This window comes from Electrophorus electricus, chromosome 20 (genome assembly GCF_013358815.1).
Source record: "Electrophorus electricus isolate fEleEle1 chromosome 20, fEleEle1.pri, whole genome shotgun sequence".
Taxonomy (NCBI): Eukaryota; Metazoa; Chordata; class Actinopteri; order Gymnotiformes; family Gymnotidae; genus Electrophorus; species Electrophorus electricus.
This window is the reverse complement of record NC_049554.1, coordinates 2,993,388-3,014,987: the sequence shown is the minus strand read 5'-3', so window position 1 is coordinate 3,014,987 and position 21,600 is coordinate 2,993,388. Positions and strand designations below refer to the sequence as shown.

Here is a 21,600-nt window from a genome sequence, read left to right as displayed (position 1 = left end):
GTGCTTCCTATAACCCATCAAGGGTCAGTCCACTTTTCTCTGTAATGATATTACTGGGCATCTCTGGTGTACCTCACATTAATGAGTTCTGTCTTTGCCAGAAGTTTTCCCCGTCCACACAGACATGCTGAAAGCGCTTCGGGAGCGCACCCAGCCAGTATTCCCACTGCACCATCGCATGGAATCAATAGGCCATCATGGATAATATACCAGCACCAGTAAGCGTGTCAAATGATATCAGGAGTGCATTACAATACATCAGAGCCTTTAAGTTAATCCCCACCCATCTGCTTATAAGCCAGGCAAAAATCATAATGCTTAATAAATGCTAATAGATTCAGTAAGAGCCAACTAGACATTCTGGATCACTGAAAGAAATTGGTACATATGCTAGAGGCCAAAATGTATTGACTCAAAGTAAGGCCCAATCGGTAATCTATTCCAGTCTTATCCTTGTCTGAAATCCATAACCACAGAGCATATTGGCAGCGTTTGAGCCAGACTGGTTGGTCTTGTGGGGATTGCTGGGTCTTCCGCTAGTGTTGTACCATGCTCTTTGTTGTTCCTCCACAGGAAGGCTTCACAGACGTCTGGCAAAACCCACCGGTCTGCTAACACGAGATCCAGGCCCGCCACTGATCCCTCCAGCTCCCGTTTCATTCTCTCCCAGTCCGTCCACGGCTCACTTTCTCTGGGCCGGGTTGGACTTTTTTGGCAAACCTCCAGCACTCGCTTTCTTTCTCTGTCTCTCTCTCACCCAATCCCCCCCATAGATTGTGCAGCACTTCCTCCAGGCAGAGAGCTCGGTTCTTAACCGCTGTGTCCTTTTGCAGACGTGCCTCTCTCACACTCCTTCGCCCCCACTTCTGGGCCAAGCTGCTGTTGCACTGCTAAAAATAGAGCAAGAGGCCAGCAAACACTAAGATGCCACGCATCCAGTTACGGTGTGTGAATCGGATATGGCGTGGGAGTGGGAAGCAGCAGGGAAACCTGCAGTAAGGTAAGGATGCTCCAGGGGACTACAACGCATAGACTGTAAGACGCTGTAAGTCAACCTGTGTAATACACAGGGCTTCCAGAGAGCGCACCCTCGTCTTCCTCACCCTGGAGTCTCCTTTATATATGTGCATACAGTGTTACATATACATACAGTGTTATATACATTCATACAGTGTTATATACATAAATACAGTCTGCAGTTGACTGCAGTCCAGCTTGTTTGTCACTTTTCTTGTTCCAAGCCTGGAAAGGGAAAATGAGAATGGCAGTTTCTCTAATGCTATTTTAATTGAATGTGTGTGTTTGTGTGTGTGTGTGTGTGTGTGTGTGTGTGTGTTTGCAATACCTGCCATGAACAGCACGGAAGAGACCCACTGCCATTCAGTTCTGCTGTAACATGACTAGGTGCCAGGTAGGAGGATTACTTAAACCTTAGCCATATGGCCTAAATATCACTTTAGGAGCTGATGGACAGAGTGGACATTTGTCTTCTTCTCCCACTCTCCTTCCTGTGTGTGCTTGTTTGTGTGTGTGTGCTGCTAATGAGTATATGTGTGTTTGTTTTTCACATAAATAAGGCATTAAAGATGTTTTGGACAGAGGTTCTTCATCAGTGGTGCAATAATATTGTCCTATATCTGTATCTGGAGACGATTCAAGGGAATAACTGCAGTGTACTGGAATTAAAGATGTAGAGGTAGTTTTTATGTAGTAAACAAGCTTTCAATACAGGAGGTTTCACAAAAAGGTCCTTAGTGCACACAGCACTGTACATGCATAGATTTTAAGTGTAGAGATATTATTCCCATAATGCAAACTCCAACAAACTAGGCAGGGGATTGTTGGTTGTTGATGTTGCTCAGTCATTCAAGACGTGCTCCTGGAGCTGGGCAAAATATTAACATCTAGTGGTAGTTTTTGAGAACTGCAGTTCAAGGAAAGCTGGGAGGGTAAAATGCAAGTATCTGTCTCCAGAAAGAGAAAAGTGGCACTTCCAACACCTTCCAGAAAACATTGCTTTCATGAAACGGAGTCAACGCTTTTCAATGTGCTGAAATACAAAGTAAACATTTTTAACCAATTTTCTATTATGGAATGAAACTTTAAGAACCATCTGGAAAGCAAATTCCAAATCCAAGCCGATACTACCTTATACATATGCATGCTGAAAAGCCCTCTGCCAGCACGCAGATGCTGACGTCAGGCTTGGCGTGTCAGGTTTCACTTTACAGTGAATTAGGCCTCTGTGGAACAAAAAAATTCAAAGGCTTTTTATCGGAGGAGATGACACATGTACAAGTCTGGGTTATTCAGGCCAGCAGGTTCAGAGAGTAGATATGTCACATGGCCAGAGATATCAGCTGAAGTGGGCCCCTCTGAATCTTTAATTCATGGCGGAAAATATTCAAATTCACCCAATGGGCTAATTCTGCTGTTGTGAGCTCTGAGTCTCCCCAAGCTGCGGAAATAATTATAAATGGAAACTTTATCTCTGTGGACCAAAGGTTATACATAGATATCAAAATGAACGATAGGATGTGCACAAATAATATTGATTCCCCAGTAGCCTAGCTTCTGAAGTTCTGCATTTTATTTTTTAAATGCTTTACAAGGTGTGAATGTCATTGACTTGCTAGGGGCAGTTGTCAGACCCACAGTGGTGGATGTGTAGCTAGTTATAGAGATGGACGGATGGATGGATGGATGGATGGATGGATGATCAATAGCTTTCAAAGGACAACAACAACCTTTTATTGTAATATATGCAGTATGATATTCAATTTAAGTGAATAATGAAAATTACAGTAATGGATTTACTTTACAAGATACAACGGACATTTGTTAATGTATGAACAAGATGCAATCGTAACGCAATCATAACTAATAATATTAGAAAGTAACCACCATGACGGTGCTTTGTCAAGACCGTGTCACAGGGAGGCATGCTGTCTGCCACTAGGACTACAGCAGAACAAATTAAATCAATGGGATTGTTTTGCTGGAAGACTGAGACACAAACAGCTCTTGTCCTGTAGGCTACGTGTGCACACCCGTGAATATAATTAGGGAAAATGTCCACATAAAGACAAAGACAAGGGAAAATTACCACATAAAGAGTTTTTAAAGTGTGATACCAAGTACAAATTATATTCTCAAACTAAATTCAAATGAGTCTGCATGTGGTAATAGTCTGAAAAGCCCCTGTTTATATGTCTCCATGGTGTAATTACTGATATGAATAAAATAAGTGTGGCATACAACACTTGAAAGCAAATTTCACACAGGTTCTTTTATGTTGTTATATCTCCTCCCAAAGACGTAGCTATATATGTATTATTAACACGGCTATTTTATGTATATGCAGATTACATAAGTGAGCAACTAGGCAGCCTTATCTTGCAAGAAGCGACTCATCAACACTACTGCCGGTAGAAATAATATAATGTCAAGGATGTCTCCAATATATTGTTAATGCCTTTAATAGTTGTGTATGGGGAAACGACCCTTTCATCGCTCTTGCAAAATCTACGCTTATATACAAGAACATGAAGGGATAACTTGATAGTGACCCCTACATCTAAAGTTCCTTTAGCCACCCATGCTAGCTGCACATAGCCGGTGAGAACGTTACGCATCCGCTGGGGTAATAACGTCCTTAAGTCTTCGGCTCTAAAGATAAAGTTTCAAAAGTCGTTATTGGTCTCTTACTGCATGTCATGTCAATAGTGCGTATTTTTAACTCCTGCACTGTACTGTATACGCCGTCTACATTGTAGGCCTGGTTGCTCTGGTACAGGGGCACTCGGACCAGCATCCCTCCCTGCGCACGGCTACGTTTGGCCTCAAAAAAAAAAAAAAAAACCTAACGGCTTCAGATAAGCCGGGATTCCAATACCGTGTCCCCGGTGCGCGACTTGCCGTTCTATTTTCACACATGCTTTTGACAAACACCAACTGCATGTCCGCGAAACAACCCCCGCTGTTCAGAATTTGCGCAGACAAGCAAAAAAAAAAAAAACCTGCATCGCATCATCCAGCGATGCGCAGAGGGCTGGCGAGGGCGAAGAGCAAGCGACCGAGCGCGCATTACGCGACTGCTGCGCCAGCATCCCGACAGCCCGGCCCGTGTTTACCGAGCGAGCTACCGCACCGCACGCTCTATACGTTACCTCCTCCGTCCGTGCACCTGTGCTCATATCATGCCGCATCCACAACGCATGAAGCATGAAACATTAATAGTAACATTTAGCTCCTTACCCGAGCAGTTCCGACTTAATCTCGTATTTTGCCGTCTATTTTGCAGCGAGACGCGTGAGGCCGTCCTCGAGTAATGCGGTGCAGGGGCTGCATGTGGATATCCTCCCTCGTCTCCCCGAGTCCGGGAAACTGCATTCGTTTCAGCTGAGCGCGTACCCGGCGCCCGTGCTCGCTCCTGCCTTGGACTGCGAGAGTGGGAATCTGGAGGGTGCGCGCCTTGGATTACAACTGGACAGGTGTTTCGTCGGATGACGCCATACGCGCCAAATCATTTTTATTCATAAGTCACCCCCTCGCAAAAGAAAAAACCCGCAATTTGGAAACAGAAAGATGCCACTTTAACCACTTGATAAAGCACATTTTAAAAACATGTCATTTTGCCAATCTATACGAATTATTATTAATAAAATTAACTTTACAGCTAACGCTGGACCGTTAACCCACAGGACATGTATGGAAAGGGCACGCTGGTCAGCAGGTTAGGTCTGTTTTTATTACCTTCTGATAATCTTAAAACGCACGATATACTGCAAATATGTGCACACGCAACTCTGGGTTCACAATTTATAAAATACAATAAAATTAGATTAATCCTATTCTGAAATATAAATATTTGTGACAATGTATGCTCTGGACCCAACACTACCAGTAACATGACTGGAGTACACTGCCTTTCTCAGAGAGCCTATGTCCCATACACAGTGTTCTTTGACAGTCCTGAAAGTTGTACATTTTCTTCTATAACACAATAACACACTGGCACAGTTCAGTATAAACACAACCAGGCACAGGGAGACATAGATCATACAGTATGTCATCTATGCTGCACACTCTTAGGAGGGGGTGGGTGAATGGCCGTATCTGTGATTTCTTTTTGGGGTTTATTCACCAAAGCGGATTTATTTCTGATATGTTGGGTTATCAGAGCATGACATGCAGACAAGTTTGCAGATGTAGAGAGTCACACATGTACACACACACACACACACACACACACACACACACACACAGCTGGCCAAATGGTTTGGTGGAGCGTTAGCAACAGCCTTCCTGGAGCACACTGACTTTCGTTAACTTGATATTCTACAGAGTCAGGAATTTTTCTTTCCCTCCTTAATTCCTTGTGGCTGGAGGGGAAATCCCTGAATATGGATGTACTGTATAGATTAGACTCAAACACACTGACTTAGATGGATGGGAAGACTGCTAAAGCTGCTTAATCACACTCAGCTCCTTTAAGCCCTTATCCCCTGCAGACGCTTCTGGGGCATGTTCATATTTCTTTGAGATTTTGGAGAACTGATGGGTCTTCATGGTAAACGGAGAAGGTTCCTTTTGTCCTTTTGTAGCAACCAGAAGGATCTGTAAGGAGCTAAGGATTTCCAAAACCACGTTCCCTCAGTAGTGCTCATTCCATGTTCTTGTATCAGAGAGAGGAACACTTCACTCTTAGTGAAATTACATGACAGAGACGATAACATGGGGATATTACACAGATCGACTGTTCTGGGAATAAAGAATCAGAGATAGAAAATGAGAACGGAAGCAGATGTTTACATTTGGTTACTGTACCTTTGGGTTTGTCAATTTCTGACTTGCAATATTCTCTTTTCTATGCCCCTGACAAATGACCATATACAGCTCAGTAATAAAACAATGACCCATAAATATTAAGGAAAAAATAAATAAGTGAGATGTTTTTGATGGCCTGGCGGGAAGTGATCATGAGGTGTCCAACTTCTGAAATCTCTCTAAACAGCTTGCCAGTAGAAAAATCAACCAGATACAAGGAAACTTAATCCCGTACTCTATTCGGAGTTTCCTTATGACATGGCACACTAAACCCAAAACAAAAGCCAACAGTGAGACTCTCACATAGCAATTAGGAACCCGCAGCCCTGCTGGGGCATAATTGTTATACACTGTACAGTAAAATGTAGAATGGATTTGCTTGGTAACAATGGAGCATGACTCAAATAAGGTCATTTGCCCAAGTCAAATGTCACTGCAAATAGGAGATGCAAATTGCCCGCACATGCAGTGTTGAGATAAGCTACACCAGCCCTTGAGTGGCTTCAAAAAGTGTGATCATAACGGGCCAAAGATAAGCGACACCTTTACTTCCCACATTAGATTTAGCATACTAAACAAGAGAGTGTGTTCAGTGTAATACTCCGTCGGCCATACAAAGCGGATATTTGCTTTAGGATGCTTTTGGGAAACCCAGCTCAGAGCATTGGTGTGTTGACAATGGTCGATACTTTACACACTAATTCCACAGGAGGGCGTTGTTTTCCTGTTACATGACAGAAATTATAGAAATGACAGCGTGGCCCGTATTTGTAATGCTTGTACCACAAGATGGCGGTATATCACAATTAATATTGACTATGGCAATAACGTCGTCATTGGGCCGCACCCGCTTATAGGCGTCATCGGATTTTTAGATCCTCACATCAGTTTCTTTAAGATAAAAATGGAAATTATTTTTTAGAAAATGAACAGTGTTGCTGGGCGATACAGTTTTAATGAATCGTGTATGTAGACTGGATGGATAAATACAGATGCAAACAAAGTAATGAATAGGTCACAGACAACCATCTTATTAACAGCATAGCTAGTTTGTATTACCAGTACGGGTGTAATTAATATCAACAGCATATCATTCAGGAATTGAAGTACATGAGCGTTGTGTGACAACGCTCACACATTGGTGAGGTCGCTCCTCGCCGTGCCCACTAGAGGGCGACGTTCTTTCTCCGTTCCCTAGTACCCAGTCTGTTCGCGTTCCCCAGTGAAAGCGCCATGAAAGCCGCTCCGAAAAGCGAGAACCTCAGCGCGTCGGCTCCAAAATAACCCGCTCCCAGCAGACGGAAGGAGTTCGGCAGCGAAACACTGCATTCAACGCACTCTCCCCCAGGCACACGGACATTATGCCTTAGGATCAGTCCCTGTGTCACCGCCACTCGCTACCGGAAACTGCAGCTTGCGCAGGAGTTCGTATATCGCCTGATAGCAGATCAATTCATCTGGCAGCATGACCCAGCCGCTGCACAGGCCGTAGAAAAGGTACGTGCTGAGATTTGGTGCTCACGATGTATAAAAGGGACAACATTTGACATATCAATAAACAAATGCTGCTTAAAAATAAAAATTAAAAAAAAAAGATTTACGCAGTGACGGTATATTACCAATAAATGTCCGTCGCGTTTCGTCGGTCCCCAGGGACAAAACTGGCACCATTTCGAGATCATTTACTTTTGCAAAAATAAGTACCGTGTTGTTAACAGCGCGGACATGCAAGCCGACGGGCGATTTACCCTTCCCCTGTCAACTGACCATGTTATCACAGTCACAGGGACAAGATATCCAGGTTTAAGACCGTAATTTGCGAGCAACTCGCCAAGTTTGCGTTTAGCGGCCCGTAACGACTGCCGACGGCTACAAGATTTCCGTTTTGTAAATCACGGCACATTCTGCGCCCGGGACACCGAGTGCCCGTGCAGTCCGGCGCCGTGCACGAAGTCGTGCGTCCTGAGGCGCTGAACAGCAGGTTGTCAACGACTTCTCCCGAATGAACGTCACGCTTATTCTAGCGGTTATTCCAGCAGGCAGCGTGGGCCCGTGTATCCCGCTCGATTACTGTTGGAAGAAAAAGTTGGGAAGGTGAGCACCGTGGCTCGGCCTGGCACGGTTCAGACTCTCACACGTACGGTTCGCACCGAGTTTAAAAGCTGTAACGTGTAGCGTCTACTCTCCAGGACTTGTTAAACAGGTTCAGGACAAGAAATGACACACGTCTGAAAATGTTCGTGTTGGTGCACAAACATCCCAGTGTTGCGCAAGGTTTGTGATTATTAGGTGTACTTGGTTTAAAGACTATGTTGGTAGACATGGTGTTTGGTCGTTCCTACGTCACACTCCCAACAGTGGAGAGCGTTGCACCCGCTCTCTAACGTGATCCAACCCATGGAAGGCATGACCGTATCGTTGACCGTAACGCATGGCGAAACGTCTCTAACCTCATAAGTAGTATTGCATCAGTATTGCAGTATTTAGCATTATACAGCATTATGCATTCTTTTAATTTTGCCCGGTTCCCTTTCCTGGTAAGATCAGGTGGTGCGTGTAAAGTCACAAGACATAATCCAACCACTGATCTCTTATAAAGTACCTTTTAACCCTTGATTCATCTAATATGTGAATCCATAGATGGACGGTACGGTAGATTACTGGGCCATTTGCACGTCGGGGTGGATTCGCAATGGAGTGAAATCTTTTTTGGCTCTTGAGAAGGCGCGTGGAAGATGACGGAGCTCAGGCTTTCCCGTGGCCCCAAGCCTGGGCCCCATCAGCTGGCAGCAGTGAACGTCTGTTACAGCCCAGGCCATGATGGGGTCTGAGTGTGAGAGTCTGTTCTGTTTGTCAGTGGGTGGGTGGGTGTCACGGGGGAGGGGTGGTGTGTGTGTGTGGATGGGTGGGTGGGTTGGGGGCAGGGATGACAGCGGTCTCTTTGTCTCTGATTCTCAGAGGCGTGTGAACGCGTCTGGGCTGGCCCTGGCTCACGTGATGCCCCCACCTCCTCATCTTTTGTTCAGCCAATCTGGGAGCCACCCCTAATTGAATGGGATTATATCCCAGCGGGGGATTGATTCCGGGGGTCTGGGGCTGGCCTGGCCTGGGGTCCCAGCAGAACAATGCAGGAGCTGCTCTCACTCCCGCCCCTTCTCCTCGCCTCCGTTCCCCTCTGGCCAGAGGGCCCAGGCCGCCGCTCGATGTGGGAAGACGACGCGAGAGGCACGCTTCTGGGGAGCTGGGACCAGCCGCAGTGATGGCATCCAGAGACGGACGCCGTGCGCGCGTGTAACGCTTGTAGTCCGTCTGCTGACGTCTGGACGCGCGTTTGCATTGCGCGCCGTTCGGCTCTGGTATGATCCCCGTGATGCAGTGCTCCCTGGGACATGCCCTGTCTCGCTGGGAAGCCTCTCTCTTTCCCTGTGCCTGATGAAGATGGCACTGATAGCTGCTGACTCTCGCCTGACGTTCGTATGCTGTGTAGGCCCTGTATCTGTGCCTCTTTGTATGCATGCATATGTTCAGCTGTGTACAAATGGGCAAAAAAAAAAACAAAACAGGTGCCGAATAGAGTGGTTGACGGAGAGCCAAACGGGTGAGTGCTAATCTCGGTGGAGTCAAAGTATCCCTCTGTCCCTTCGATCCGGATTCCCACCGATAAAGGCCCCTGTAAGAGTGGCCTGGCCTGTAGGAGCACATGTGCTCGTAAATTTTTCTGGGGTGGGGGATGCATGAAAAGAGGTCAGAGCGTGGAGCGTGGAACTCTCTCAGCCAACGTGTGTCTCACGGCTGCCTCTCTTTCTCTCTCCTCGTCGCTCTCCTTGGTCTCTCCTGCAATCTGTCCTTCTTGCTCAAAGAATGGGGGAGGTGATGGTTGGGGGGCAGGGATGACGGCGCTCTTTCAGTGAGGTGTGCAAGACATTTTCCGCACGGTGGTGTGGGCGGAGCAAAGGACACTGTTGATCTCGGCGCAGATCAGCGCCGAGGTCAACACGAATAAGAATCCCAGTGTAGAAGTACATGCAGTGATAAATGACTCCACTGTGTTTCCACACAGTGATTAAAGCAAGAGGTCAGAGGAGGTTAAATGCCTCCACCATCAGCTGGAAGAAGCACAGAGACATCAAAAACAAAAAAAACAAATCTCTTTATTTTCCGGCACTTCTGAAATAGCTTGTGCCCAGGCACAGCCTAGTGGTCACTTGCCATTTTTATGAGCTCTCAGCTTCAGCGCGCGCACCTTTATTTATGGCTCAGTCTTTAGGTACGTGTAAAAGAGGCAATTTCTGCCACTCACTGCAGTCACTATATCTCACCCCTCTGCAGTCACTGTATTTCCTCCCCTCTGCAGTGCTTTCAACTCTTCAGCCCCAGTGTCTGCTCCTGTCTCTGCACGCCTGTGAGCTTTTAATCACCGCACATCGGCCGCGCGGCCCGAACTCGAGCCGCAGCAGAGCAGCGCGTGTAACTCGGAGCTGTCGAACGAGTTCTTTTCGCATACGGCCTTGCAGACCAATTATATCTGCAGCGAAGTTTGCTCTGGCAGCTCTCCTTTGGATCTCGGGCTTCAGATCTCTGCATGAAGACCCCGCGCCTCTGCTGACGCTGGCTCCTTCTGCAGGGCCGGATGAGTCCTCGGCATCTGTGTGCCTTCAGAGCTGGGCCCCTCCGCTTTCACGGAGATCTCGCTGACCTGCAGGCGTTAAGCGCCACAGCGCTGATGACCACAGTCAGCACGAGGTCTGCTCTCCGCCTGTCGCTGAGTAAGCAAAGGGAAACCGAGCCAGATGACTCTCTTCCTACAACAGCACCCATCCGGGCTCCTCTTCTGATACAGTGTAATTGAGAACAGTGCCAGTGTTTTCTTTGATCTGGATTGGGTGTATGTTGCAGGGGGGGATTGGTAGTGTTCCATTAGTTGTGTCTGCAATCCATTATTTGCAAATGAACCAATTACCAGCTTTGCATGATGTACAGGTTAAGATTTTGCATTGCATCACTGATGAGTGTTTAATGTTAACCTGTTTTGCATAGAGTGCATTCTAAGATGATATACTTGATATAGTCAGTAGTTGTTTGTTTGTTTGTCTTCATTGCTCATTTTGTCTTTCCTGTTTCTCCTCAGAGCTCTATGGTCTTGCTGTGGACCCCATAGAGACCCATTTCCCCCCTAAAGTCCCACCTTATTCTTAGTCACCTGGTGTGGTGGCAGCGCCCCCTATAGGAGAATGTCTGCAGCACAGACACAGAGTGACAGCGAGCAGCGTTGGGGCTGCCTGGAGTCTCTGGGCCTGAGTCCCCGGGAGCTGGTCCTGGCTGAGGCTCTGCAGATGGAGTACGATGCACTCTCTCGCCTCAAACAGGACAAGGGACCACCTGGAACGGTCTCCCCCGACACCAGGACCGAACGACTGTCGCCCAGACCCCTCCCCAGCCCACCTGGGGGCAGTTTGCACCCGGGTCTGTCCGGTTCGGATCCAGCACTCAACCTCACCCAGCCTGGAGTGTCGAACCCTTCGAGGTCAAACCTGGAATCGCGCAGCTACAGTAAGGAGCCACTCTACATCCTGGACACTCAGGGAAAGAGCGACAATGAGGGGACCTCCGGAATGCTGATGAAGGGGCTGCCACCTCCGGACGAGCCTCCGCCGGCAGTGCCGCCCCGGAACCCCGTCCCGCAGCTGGATTCGTTCATGACCCGCAGGGGTTCAGCTCCCAGAGACGTGAACCTGTTCACCCCTGAGGAGGACCAGCCCAAGATGCCCTGTGGAGATACCATGAACTATGACAACTTAAACGACTCTCTGATGAGGCTCAATGAGGACTGGCCGTCACCCAGAAGGCGGAAGGTTAACGGCGACCAATTGGGAAAGCCGGTTGCACGCAGTAAAACCCTGCCTCCACAGGTGCCACCTCGCACTTACCTGGCCGGACCAAAGAGCACCAAAAGTACCCGCAGGGTATCGGCTGACCCGGTATGTGGTCTAGGTTTCAGGAAGCGAGAGTCTTGAATTGGAGAAACTGAAAGAATGTGAAATCGGAAGTGCAATTTTATGCGGCATTTACACGGAACTGATTATTCATTTGTATTATAGAGTTCCAATGAAACACCTTTTCAAAAGATTTAGTTGTTCCCAATTTTCTACCCAAGTAGAAACTGTAGTAAAATCCATTCATGACAGTAAAATGTTTTGAAAGGCTGCTTTGTGCTGTATAATGTCAAGTTAAAATTCATTATATTTATAGGAATTGCATTGATTGAGCCCCAATTTATCCCATGACTGAGTGTGACGTAGGGGTGTCTACCTTCCAGGTGTCACTGGGTTCCAAGCTGAACGGCTTCGGATACGAGCTCTTCCAGGTGTCGGAGGAACGCGATGAGGAAGTGGCTGCTTTCTGCCATATGCTTGACGTGTGAGTTCCCGTGTCCTGCACTCCCTCTCCTCCTCGCTTTCCGTTCAGCATTCCTAAAGCGAGGACCTCTGATCCACGTTGACGTCATCGGTTTCTTTCTTTTTTTCTTCTCAGTCTGAATCCTGACCACCTTCCCTGTTATGTGTGTGTGTTTTGCGCAGGTTGCGCTCTGCCTACCCATGCACGGAACGCTCGAAGAACGCCGGCTTCGTGTGGACCCCAAGTGTGATGCAGGAAGAAATTCAGCTGGGGCTCGGGGTCAGCATCAAGGTCACGGTCATCAGCGAGCACTTCTGCGAACCCCTCACCTTCACCTGTGACGGTAAGCCTTGGAACAGGTGTGCGTTCTCAGCCTGCCGTTCACAGGTTTAGCCCGGATATGGAACAGATCCTCCTGGTGGAAACACGCGTCCCAAAATGCTCAAATCTGCACATGAAAAGCTGGAGCAGCTGATGACTGGTTGGAGCAGACAGAATGCAGAAGTTTCCAGTGCAGGACATCGATGTTCTGTCTGTTTCACAGGCACCAGAATGCTAGTTTTTAACTGAGCTGACTTGTAAAACCAGATCTGCACTAGAGAAATAAGATTTGGACTTTAGTCTTAAATGCTCTGTCAAGCTTGAAGAGATGATGGGCTTTTTCTCTCCACGGACACATCTGGAAATGACTAGAGAACCTCAGCTCTCGATTCTAAAATCACTTAATGGAATTATAACCAAATCCTACCAGCCATCTGTTTTTTGTTCTTGTTTGTCATTCATTTGGCAAAGAGGAACACACACACTCACACAAACACATTTTTATACACCCCACACACACAGAGATACAAGGCCTCTCAGATAACAGGATTAGAAGGGAATGAAAGAATGTGATGGAGGCCGTAGACGAGTACAATGTTTGAGTTTTTGTCCCAGATCTGTTTGGTGCCTCCTTTTTTTTCCCCTTTACTGTCCATTTCACAGCATGACAGCTGGCTTTTGCCACGGCAACCAGAGGCTCCACCATTAATGTGGAGCGTTACCCATCTGTACATCTGTATCTGGTTTCTGGAGCTGGCTGGGGTTATGCTCTCTGCTAACAGTGGAGTAAAACAGTGCAGGTCAATGGAAAGATCTTATCTAAAAATAAGAACTCCACAGCATTCTTTAGCCAATTTTGGGTTAGTGGTGCTTAATATTTATTCTGACGATCTTTCCTGAAAGCTAAGTAACTAATAGACAGCCTGAAACCTTCTTGGTTTGCCTTGCAATAGTGAGGGTACACTGAACTGTAATCGAGCCTGTAAATTAGGGGTATCTGGAGATAAACAAACCTCTGAGGCCATGGTATTATTTAGCCTATTAAACTTGCCATAGCATATGTTGGATAGTGGTTGTTATCTCTCCGGATCCTCGTACCCCTCCTATAGCTGGGTGTGGAGCGTGTTTGCCAAGTACGCTCTGTGACTCACTGCGCACATGTTTGCTTGCCTCAGTAAGCACGGACGTAGCCCATGTCAAGCTTGCTGACCCTGACTGCTCGTTCATATCCTCCCCTGCGAAGCCACAGACGTCTAACGTGTTTGGCCTTGAAGCACAAGTAACTTCAGGCATAATGGGTAGATGGCCTGTTTCTTGGTTGTGTTCGTGAAAAGAGGTACCCGTTGCACTCGTAGTGGCCGAACAGTTGTAGGACAGTAGAGGAGGTGTAGAGGAAGGAGGAAGGAGGGCCACAGCGTAATTCCTGATGGATACATGGGTGGGGAGGAATCCTTCCTGTTCCGTTATCACCTCTGTCCATCCTCAGCCTGCTCGTTCGTCAGTGCCTTTAGGTACCGGCTCACTGTAAGTGAAGCAGATGGCGAAGTGTCGGTGTGTGTGTGTGTGTGTGTGAGAGATCATTAAGAGGACGGCACATGTCACTAATTGGTGACCTCCCATTGATCTAGCTGACGCTGTTCTGATTTGAGTTTTGATCCGTTTACCCCATTCAGGAAAACTCTATTTCCCCTCTGACCCATTTCAGCCCCCATCCGTTATTGCTGGCTGCAAATGACATCATTGTTACGTCGTTACATTACAAGCATATAATGTTTTTGGTTTTTTTAGTAAATAGCTGTAGCCTAAAGTGATCTTGTGAGGTAATGCCTGCTGTCAAGGCTAGTTTTTGATTCCTTTTTCCCAGGATCCTCCACCGTTGACCTGCTGATCTACCAGACACTGTGCTATGCCCATGATGACCTGGACCTGCTCGACGTGGACGACTACGTGCTGAAAGTGTGCGGCCAGGCCCAGTATCTCAACAAGTACGAGCTGTCCCCATCCCCCCTCGGACGCCCTCCGCCCCAGCGTAACAGGGCTGCCAGCTTGTTTGTTTTTCAAGTGCTTGGCACTCGGGTTTTTCTCTCTCTGGTTTGACAGTGAAGGCACTCGGTGAGTGAGTCTCAGGCTGTACATAATAAACAGAGCCGGTGGCCATTCTGAGCTCTGCGAGCCCCTCCTGATGGCTCTTTGATTGACGCCTGCTTGTTCCTCCACCCCTTCTTGCGAAGACGGGGGCGGCGGGACGAGGCCCTGGGTCTCAGGCCACGACGTGCAGGGCAAACTCCGTCTCATAATGCCCCGCTGTCGGAAGAGAGGCTCCCTGGCGCCTTCGCCCCCTGCCCCTTTCCACCCCCTCTCTCTGGGCACGAGGCCCGCTTCAGACAGGCTCGGAGCCATGGGCAGGCTGCCCAGATCTCAGCCAAAACCAAAAAACCGCCCTGTCCTGCACCCCTGCCAGCGTGCAGCGTCACGACAAACGGCCCTCGGAAGCTAGCGCCGCGAGTGGCATGTTGGTGGAGCTAGCGTTCCCCTGCGTTACTGGCATCACTGGCTGTGGCCGGAAAAGTGGTGCAAAGTGATGAGGGGAAAATGGCCGCTGAAGGCTGCTTGTGGTTACTGGTGTGAACAGGCTTCCGACAGCCGACAGAGGGCCTCTCTGGTGGTTAAAACCGAGCTGTGCTTATGTCTGGGGAACGTGTAACCACAGTGGGCATCCCCCCCCGCCGACAGCCTCCAACTGCTCGAAACACTCCATGTGGCCAGTTAACGGGCAAATGGCTCAGAGTAGAGTCGAATGTACAGCAGTGTTGTTTCAAAAGCTGGCCAAGGACTTGACGGCAAGCATCACAGGTGGGGCGTGTGTATGTATGTGCGTGTGTGGGGTGTGACAGAGAGAGACTGAGTGAGTGAGTTTGTGTTCAGTAGTTTTTAGGGTGCTGCTGATTTTTTAGGAAGTGTGCTTGCGTCGATAACCTCAAGCTTGTGCGTGGCTGTGCACAGAGGCACGGCATCCTGTCTCGAATGCAGACGTTCTTCTGTTGCTGTGCCACCATTCAGTGTGACGCCCTGGTCGTCAAACAATAAACGTTAGTGCTAATGCAGATCGGACAGTGGGCATCTTGTTGGCACTGACCTTACACAGTGACTACATATATTCTCCGTGTACTTCTATAAAATATTATGATTCTGTCGTGTTGTCAAATGGAATAGGTTATTTGTGTGTACATCAGGATGACACATAGCAGTAACAGGTAGTAAACTTCTCTTGCCAGAGAGAGGGCCCATATAGTTTTTCAAGGTGTTCTAGGGGAGATTCATTAGAGGCACGTAGACTACTCTGCGTGCACTCTCTCCCGCGCGCTCTCACTTTCGTTTCTCTCTCAGTTCTCAGACCCTGGCTGGCCTGGAGTACATCCAGCAGTGCCTGAAGTTTGACTGGGACATCCGGCTCTTCCTCACGAAGAGGAGCTCTGTTGGTAGGGAGCTCGCCCGCACGGTGAGTGCTGAGCAGAGGCCAGCAGACGGAGGCCCCGCGTGGCCTCTGGCTTTTCCTGTGGGCTCTGAGTGCCCTGGTGCCTCTGTGCTAGAGAGGAACCCCAGAGAGGAGCAGATGGCAGAAGCCCCTGAGAGGCTGTAGATCTGTTCCTTGGAGGCTGGAAGTCTTGTTCTTCTGGGAGGTTGTAGCTTATATGTTTGCTCCTCTAAGATGATGACGATGATGACAAAAGCTGACCATATCTTTCAGAATTCGGAGCTGTTGACAAAGGAAACCGTGTTAAAATGCTTTAAAAACACAGGCCCGTGTTAGCTGTGCTAACAAGATAGCTAGCTGCCTTGCCACATCTTTCTGGTAATCCACTACACCGTATTTAGCATGCCACTACGCTACGCCCACCATGATTGCACAGTGGTGCCTGAATCACAGGAAGTGCTAGGCAGGCTACTGTAGCGTACAGTATGTGTCGAGCTCTTCATATAATGATCTGATGGGTGTTATTTATTTGTCCCCTGGTAGGAGGAGGACGATGAGACACCATCTACCATGAACCACAACATCCTTCTTCAGGAGAGACCCATCAAGCAGACTGTGACCAGGTGAGATGGAAGCGTGTCGGGCATGAAACAATGCTTTAGGTGGCCCTAAACAACCTCGTGTGCACTGACCCACTCTGGTGCCTTTTGCAGGGAGGCCCTCACGTTGCTGCTTGACACCTTCCATAACGAGGCCGACTCCTTTGTGCTGTCAGAAGTGCGTTAAATGTGGATGGCCTCCATGTGGTACACCTTAATCATATCAGTGAAGCCAACTATAGGTGTCTCCTGCAAAATGCAGTGAAATTCTCTCTCTCTCTCTCTCTCTCTCTCTCTCTCTCTCTCTCTCTCTCTCTCTGGTAGGTTGATATGCCGTTGCATGTGGAGCGCTTGGTTCAGTCTGTGAAGGCTCTGTGCAGCTCTCTTGCTGCCGTGGAAACACCAGACATCACCTTAGCCCTCAACCAACTGCCTGCCTGTCCCTGCAGACTGCAGCCCAGGGTGCAGAAGGTGAAAACACACACACACACACACCTGATACAGAGCCAGTGTTGGACGAGCTGTTGGAAAACCCAAAGCAAGCTGTCGGTTAGGAGTGCTGCCTGCTTCTCTGGAGTCTTGCTTTGCTTAGAGGAGCTGGTGTAAATGCATGCCCTGGGGCACCAGCGCGTTAAAACAATAGTGTCAGCGCATTTGTAGTGCTGGGTGCAGCCACTCGGCATGCACAGAAACTGAGAACACTAAGCTGTTTTTAGTGACTCTGAGTGCAGTCTAGTTTCTGTTCCTCTACACAACTCACTTTCTCTCTTTCTCTCTCTCTCTCTCTCTGTGTGTGTGTGTGTGTGTGTGTGTGTGTGTGTGTGTGTGTGTGTGTGTGTGTGTGTGTGTGTGTGTGTGTGTGTGTGTGTGTGTGTGTTGTCCCTCACAGGATGTGACGGTGCTGGCCCGGAGGGAAAACCGAGGTACAGTTTCTGTTATGCTCCGCTAGTCACTGTTTGATGCGCGTGCATATGTCTGTGTGAGCGCCCCTATGTTTGTTAGTGCTTGTGCGTTCGTGTGTGATGAAGGGGGACCATGGAGCACATGTTTATTGTCGGAGCGTGTTTGCATTTGAAGGCGTCTGCGGAAAGGATCTCCTGCAGTAAGCGTGTCTGAGGTTCTACACTGAGACAAACAGGAAGGATACATGTCTGCCCTCAGGAAACGTACTGCTCATTCCACACCAAAGCAGCCGTAATCTGTATTCCAGCTGTCCTAACAAATAAACCAGTAGTCATGGAAGACCTGCCACCTCCTTATGAAAGCTGCATGTCCAAAAACAGCAGCATGTATATCTGTAGGTGCTATCGCTTCAGACACGCTTACGTTCTTAAACCTTTTCAAGCATACGTGCCATAACTGTGTAAAAGTCACACCAGCATTCCAACCAGTCGTGGTTTGCGCATTAGATGCACTGGCCCTCTGAACAGCATGTTCTGAGAAGTTGCAGTTTAAACTCTGGTGGGCTCACTTTGAGCCGGCCATATCTCTTGGCTTGTCGTTACCTGAAACCACAGCTGCTGAAAAAGTAAGTAAGTGTGTGTGTGTGTGTGTGTGTGTGTGTGTGTGTGTGTGTGTGTCTGTCGAGTGAGGCCCATTAGTTTTCAGTGTTTATGTAGAAAAGTCCTTGACCTCTTGCTCCCTTCTCAGAAAAAATTGTTGAGAGGTTGACGGCAGCCATCTTGGACTTGGTGGAGCTGTACTGCAGCACGTTCAACGCCAACTTCCACACGGCGCTGCCCAGCCGGCCACGCACGGTGCCCATCCAGGAGGCAGGCATGGTCACCAACGTGCTCTCCTTCAGCGTCTACGCCGCCCACCGCGTCCCCATCACCTGGGCCGCCAGGTAACGAAGGCAGCAGGCGTCCCCTCCCCTGCCCCACCACCCGGGCTCCTGAAGTCTTCAAAAAAGTCACACCGTTCAGTCAACTGGCTCTCGCGTAGAGCCGTAATGGTGTCCATTTGCATTCTTCCCATCCCACGTGATTGTTGTACACCCATGCAAAGAACAGCAGCTCTCTCAGAGGTGCTTGGGGCGATGCAGAGCACACTGGGGAGGCACTGTCCAATTCTGCACTGAGCAGCATTCTTCTGCACTGAATAACATTCTTTCCAGTTAACCTTTTGTTAGGACATCAGCCCCAGTCAAGCAATTTTTAGCAATGACCTTTATTTCTGAAACCACCTGTCACGTTTCAGTTTGTTCTGAAGCACTAAAAACAGAAAAACTGACACTTGGAAAAGAATAACTGAATATCTGGCTCTACCTTGTCCTGACATATTAATTATTCACAAAGTTCAAATGGGGCAAAAAACATGGAATTAAGAATTAAGAGGCAAAACCATGTAAAAGCAGAAGACTGGAGATTTATTTATGAAAGTGAAAACAGCATATTCCAGCTTTGTTGGCTTCGTGTAATCTCCCTTTCCCCCATCCGCTGTGGTTTGCTCCGCCCATTGGCCCTGGTGGAGTGCCGCCCCCAATTGTCTCCCTCTGAAACTGAGGCTGATTACGAACTGGGCTGCCACAAAGGACGTGGCATGGCAACCCTATGTAACCTTTGACCTCCCCAGGACTGGATGGAGGTAGGCAGAGGCGCTAGGCACCTGTCCAGTGGTGTCGGAGGGCAGTACAGTGACGCATGCCATCTGCTGCCTGGGGCAGCAGGTAGGTGAGCAGGAAACTGATGAGATGAGTTAACGTTTTTCCAATGTGTCACCGTTTTTCTTGGATGGGGGAGGTTGTGCGTTTAATGACTCTCTTTTGTGTTTGCACACGCCATGCTCCTGTCCACCCATTTCCAACTAGTTGCTCTGGATCTGACGTTCCACTTGGCGAATGTTTTTCCTTCTATTTAGAACGGCCTCCTTCCATTTTAAAGGGTTTCCCAGTTTGCGACTCTTGGGTGAAAAATGCAGGCGACCAGAGTGGGACAGCAGGGATGAAATGAAGGTGATTAGGTGGAGGGGTGACACGCTGCGCTCTTGCTAGACTTCCACGTTCGCAGAAGTGAACCAAGAGCCCCAAATTCAGGCACATGGAGTGGCTGAGAGGGTGGTGTTTTGTAACATTCTGGTCATACCAGTTAATGCCGTACTCCATGCACAGTGCCAGTCAAACAGAATAAACGCGGCCTGGATTATGAATTTCATTTGCTTTATGGAAGTCCTACTTTAAATTGGATTCAGTCTTTTTCCTTGTGACACTTTTTTTTTTTTCTTTCTTAAAAACTTTGCTCCATTTTTAGACATTTCTGCAGATAGTTGTGCACATTTTATGGTTGCTGTTCAAGGTTTCACTTTGTTTGTTCTCTCTCTCTCTCTCTCTCTCTCTCTCGCTCTCTCTGTCAATTCTTTCTCAGTTATGAAGGATTCTTCCTATCGTGTTCACTCACCCATGGGATGAATGAACTCTGTGCCCCTCAGCATACCAGCAAACAGTCAGTCAGCAAATACCTTTTCCATCTGGTGGTTTGGGACCAGAGGTGAGACTCTAGCAAACCCCTCATTGGTTAGCTTTGTGTTTCTAGAAATGCGCAGGTAGATGGTTGGCCTTGAGTTTTAGAAGTGTACTGGTTTCCCCCTGTGCTTATCCATTAGAACAGCCTTGAATCCTAAAATAAACACATTTAGCCTTATAGCAAGTTGTTAATAGTACTTCATCATGTCTCATTCTCATTAACAACGCAGTAGCTATGTTTAGGCAGATAACCACCAGTAGCTCTTTGATTTTAAAAGTATTTATTTATTTGTTTATTTATTGGGTTTGCCCATCTCAGATGAGCTTATATAACTCTTTTAGGGACTTCTTGACAGTTAGTTGGAAGTTAATTAATCAACACCTGCTTATTAAGACTCCACAATATCTTGTTAATCATTTTCTCAATAAAGGCCTTTGCAGTACTGTTATCCCTGCAACATTTGCAATATGTGGAGCAATAACACAATAGTATTGTTCTAAACATCAAGCACATTTACCAGTTCCTACCCACTCAAACTTCATGCCCAGGTGTGCAGGAAGCATGAGCCTGATTCTTTCTCTCTTGCTTTCTCACTCACTCACTCACTCGTATCTTCTTCTTCACTATTTTCTATAGGATTTGCTTCCCTGTGCAGATCAACCAGCTGCCACGAGAATCACAGCTAACAGTCACCCTGTACGCCACCCCTCTACCGCCCCCAGGAGGAGCGGAAGAGAAAAGCAAGCAGAAAACTCGCAGCATGGAGGCTCTGGGCTGGGTCACTATGCCCCTCTTCAACTTCCAACAGTACGTCCCAGTGGGAAGTCTTCTGCACTCCTACACACACCTACACTGCCGATAACTACAGCTCTCTAGGCTGGGATACAGGGAGTAAGGAAGTACTATGTTATTTTGTCTACTATATGTTATCTGTGAGACTGCTTAGAGTAGTTTTAGCGAGCAGATTGGGTGTAGCCTGGAGTTGACGTGAAGAACTGGTTGTCTGTGAACAAGAAAGCAGTGCCTGAATTTGACAGGGTAAAAGAGACTCAAATCTGGCTCAGTTTTACAAAGCAGCACTCTGTTGCTTGATCCGACTATAGCCATCTGCTTTGTGGCAATAAGACCCGAGACAAAGCTCGGGGATCTGACTCTCCGACGTCGGGCTGTGCCACAGCATACGAAGAGACGGCATGGTCTGAAGCGGCGAGATGAGCCCAGAGCAAGAGGGTGAGGGGATGGGGTTTGCTGGTTAGCACAATGGAGTTTATCTTCAGTAACTGGCCCTTTAGCAACCCAGTGGAATTCATCTAAAGTCAAACATTGCAAGCCAAGATATTGCTTGAGGACTTAGTCACTGTCACCTGGATGGATAACGAAAAAGATTTATCAGTTTAAATTTGCTTTGGGTTTGGAGAAGCACATTTATATTTTCGTATGCAAAAGAAAGTAAATTATTTCATGTACAATTACATATAGCATCATGAGAAGCGCATGTACGTTTAGGCAATGATTAATT

General features: G+C 47.8%; 2 protein-coding genes across 6 annotated transcripts in view; one reads left to right on the top strand and one right to left on the bottom strand.

Annotated features, from left to right (window-relative positions):
* The window catches only part of nfasca (neurofascin homolog (chicken) a), a 65,673-nt gene extending 61,253 nt beyond the window's left edge, over positions 1 to 4,420 (bottom strand). For all 3 annotated transcript variants that reach the window (XM_035520502.1, XM_035520507.1, XM_035520506.1), the window contains exon 1: positions 4,258 to 4,420. The gene's annotated coding sequence lies outside the window, so the exon portion shown is untranslated. The remainder of the gene's footprint in view (positions 1 to 4,257) is intronic.
* A 2,454-nt stretch (positions 4,421 to 6,874) lies between these two features.
* The window catches only part of pik3c2b (phosphatidylinositol-4-phosphate 3-kinase, catalytic subunit type 2 beta), a 31,262-nt gene continuing 16,536 nt past the window's right edge, over positions 6,875 to 21,600 (top strand). The window contains exons 1-14 of one of the 3 annotated variants that reach the window (XM_035520240.1): positions 6,875 to 7,326; positions 10,184 to 10,595; positions 10,958 to 11,807; positions 12,146 to 12,246; positions 12,408 to 12,568; positions 14,411 to 14,531; positions 15,934 to 16,045; positions 16,565 to 16,644; positions 16,735 to 16,798; positions 16,945 to 17,091; positions 17,510 to 17,543; positions 18,271 to 18,466; positions 19,983 to 20,105; positions 20,718 to 20,888. In XM_035520240.1, the coding sequence (XP_035376133.1) occupies positions 11,061 to 11,807; positions 12,146 to 12,246; positions 12,408 to 12,568; positions 14,411 to 14,531; positions 15,934 to 16,045; positions 16,565 to 16,644; positions 16,735 to 16,798; positions 16,945 to 17,091; positions 17,510 to 17,543; positions 18,271 to 18,466; positions 19,983 to 20,105; positions 20,718 to 20,888 (2,057 nt within the window). In that variant the 5' untranslated portion in view covers positions 6,875 to 7,326; positions 10,184 to 10,595; positions 10,958 to 11,060. Of the gene's footprint in view, positions 7,327 to 10,183; positions 10,671 to 10,957; positions 11,808 to 12,145; positions 12,247 to 12,407; positions 12,569 to 14,410; positions 14,532 to 15,933; positions 16,046 to 16,564; positions 16,645 to 16,734; positions 16,799 to 16,944; positions 17,092 to 17,509; positions 17,544 to 18,270; positions 18,467 to 19,982; positions 20,106 to 20,717; positions 20,889 to 21,600 lie in introns of those variants that run through there. The other 2 variants (XM_035520239.1, XM_035520241.1) reach the window with 2 other exon arrangements.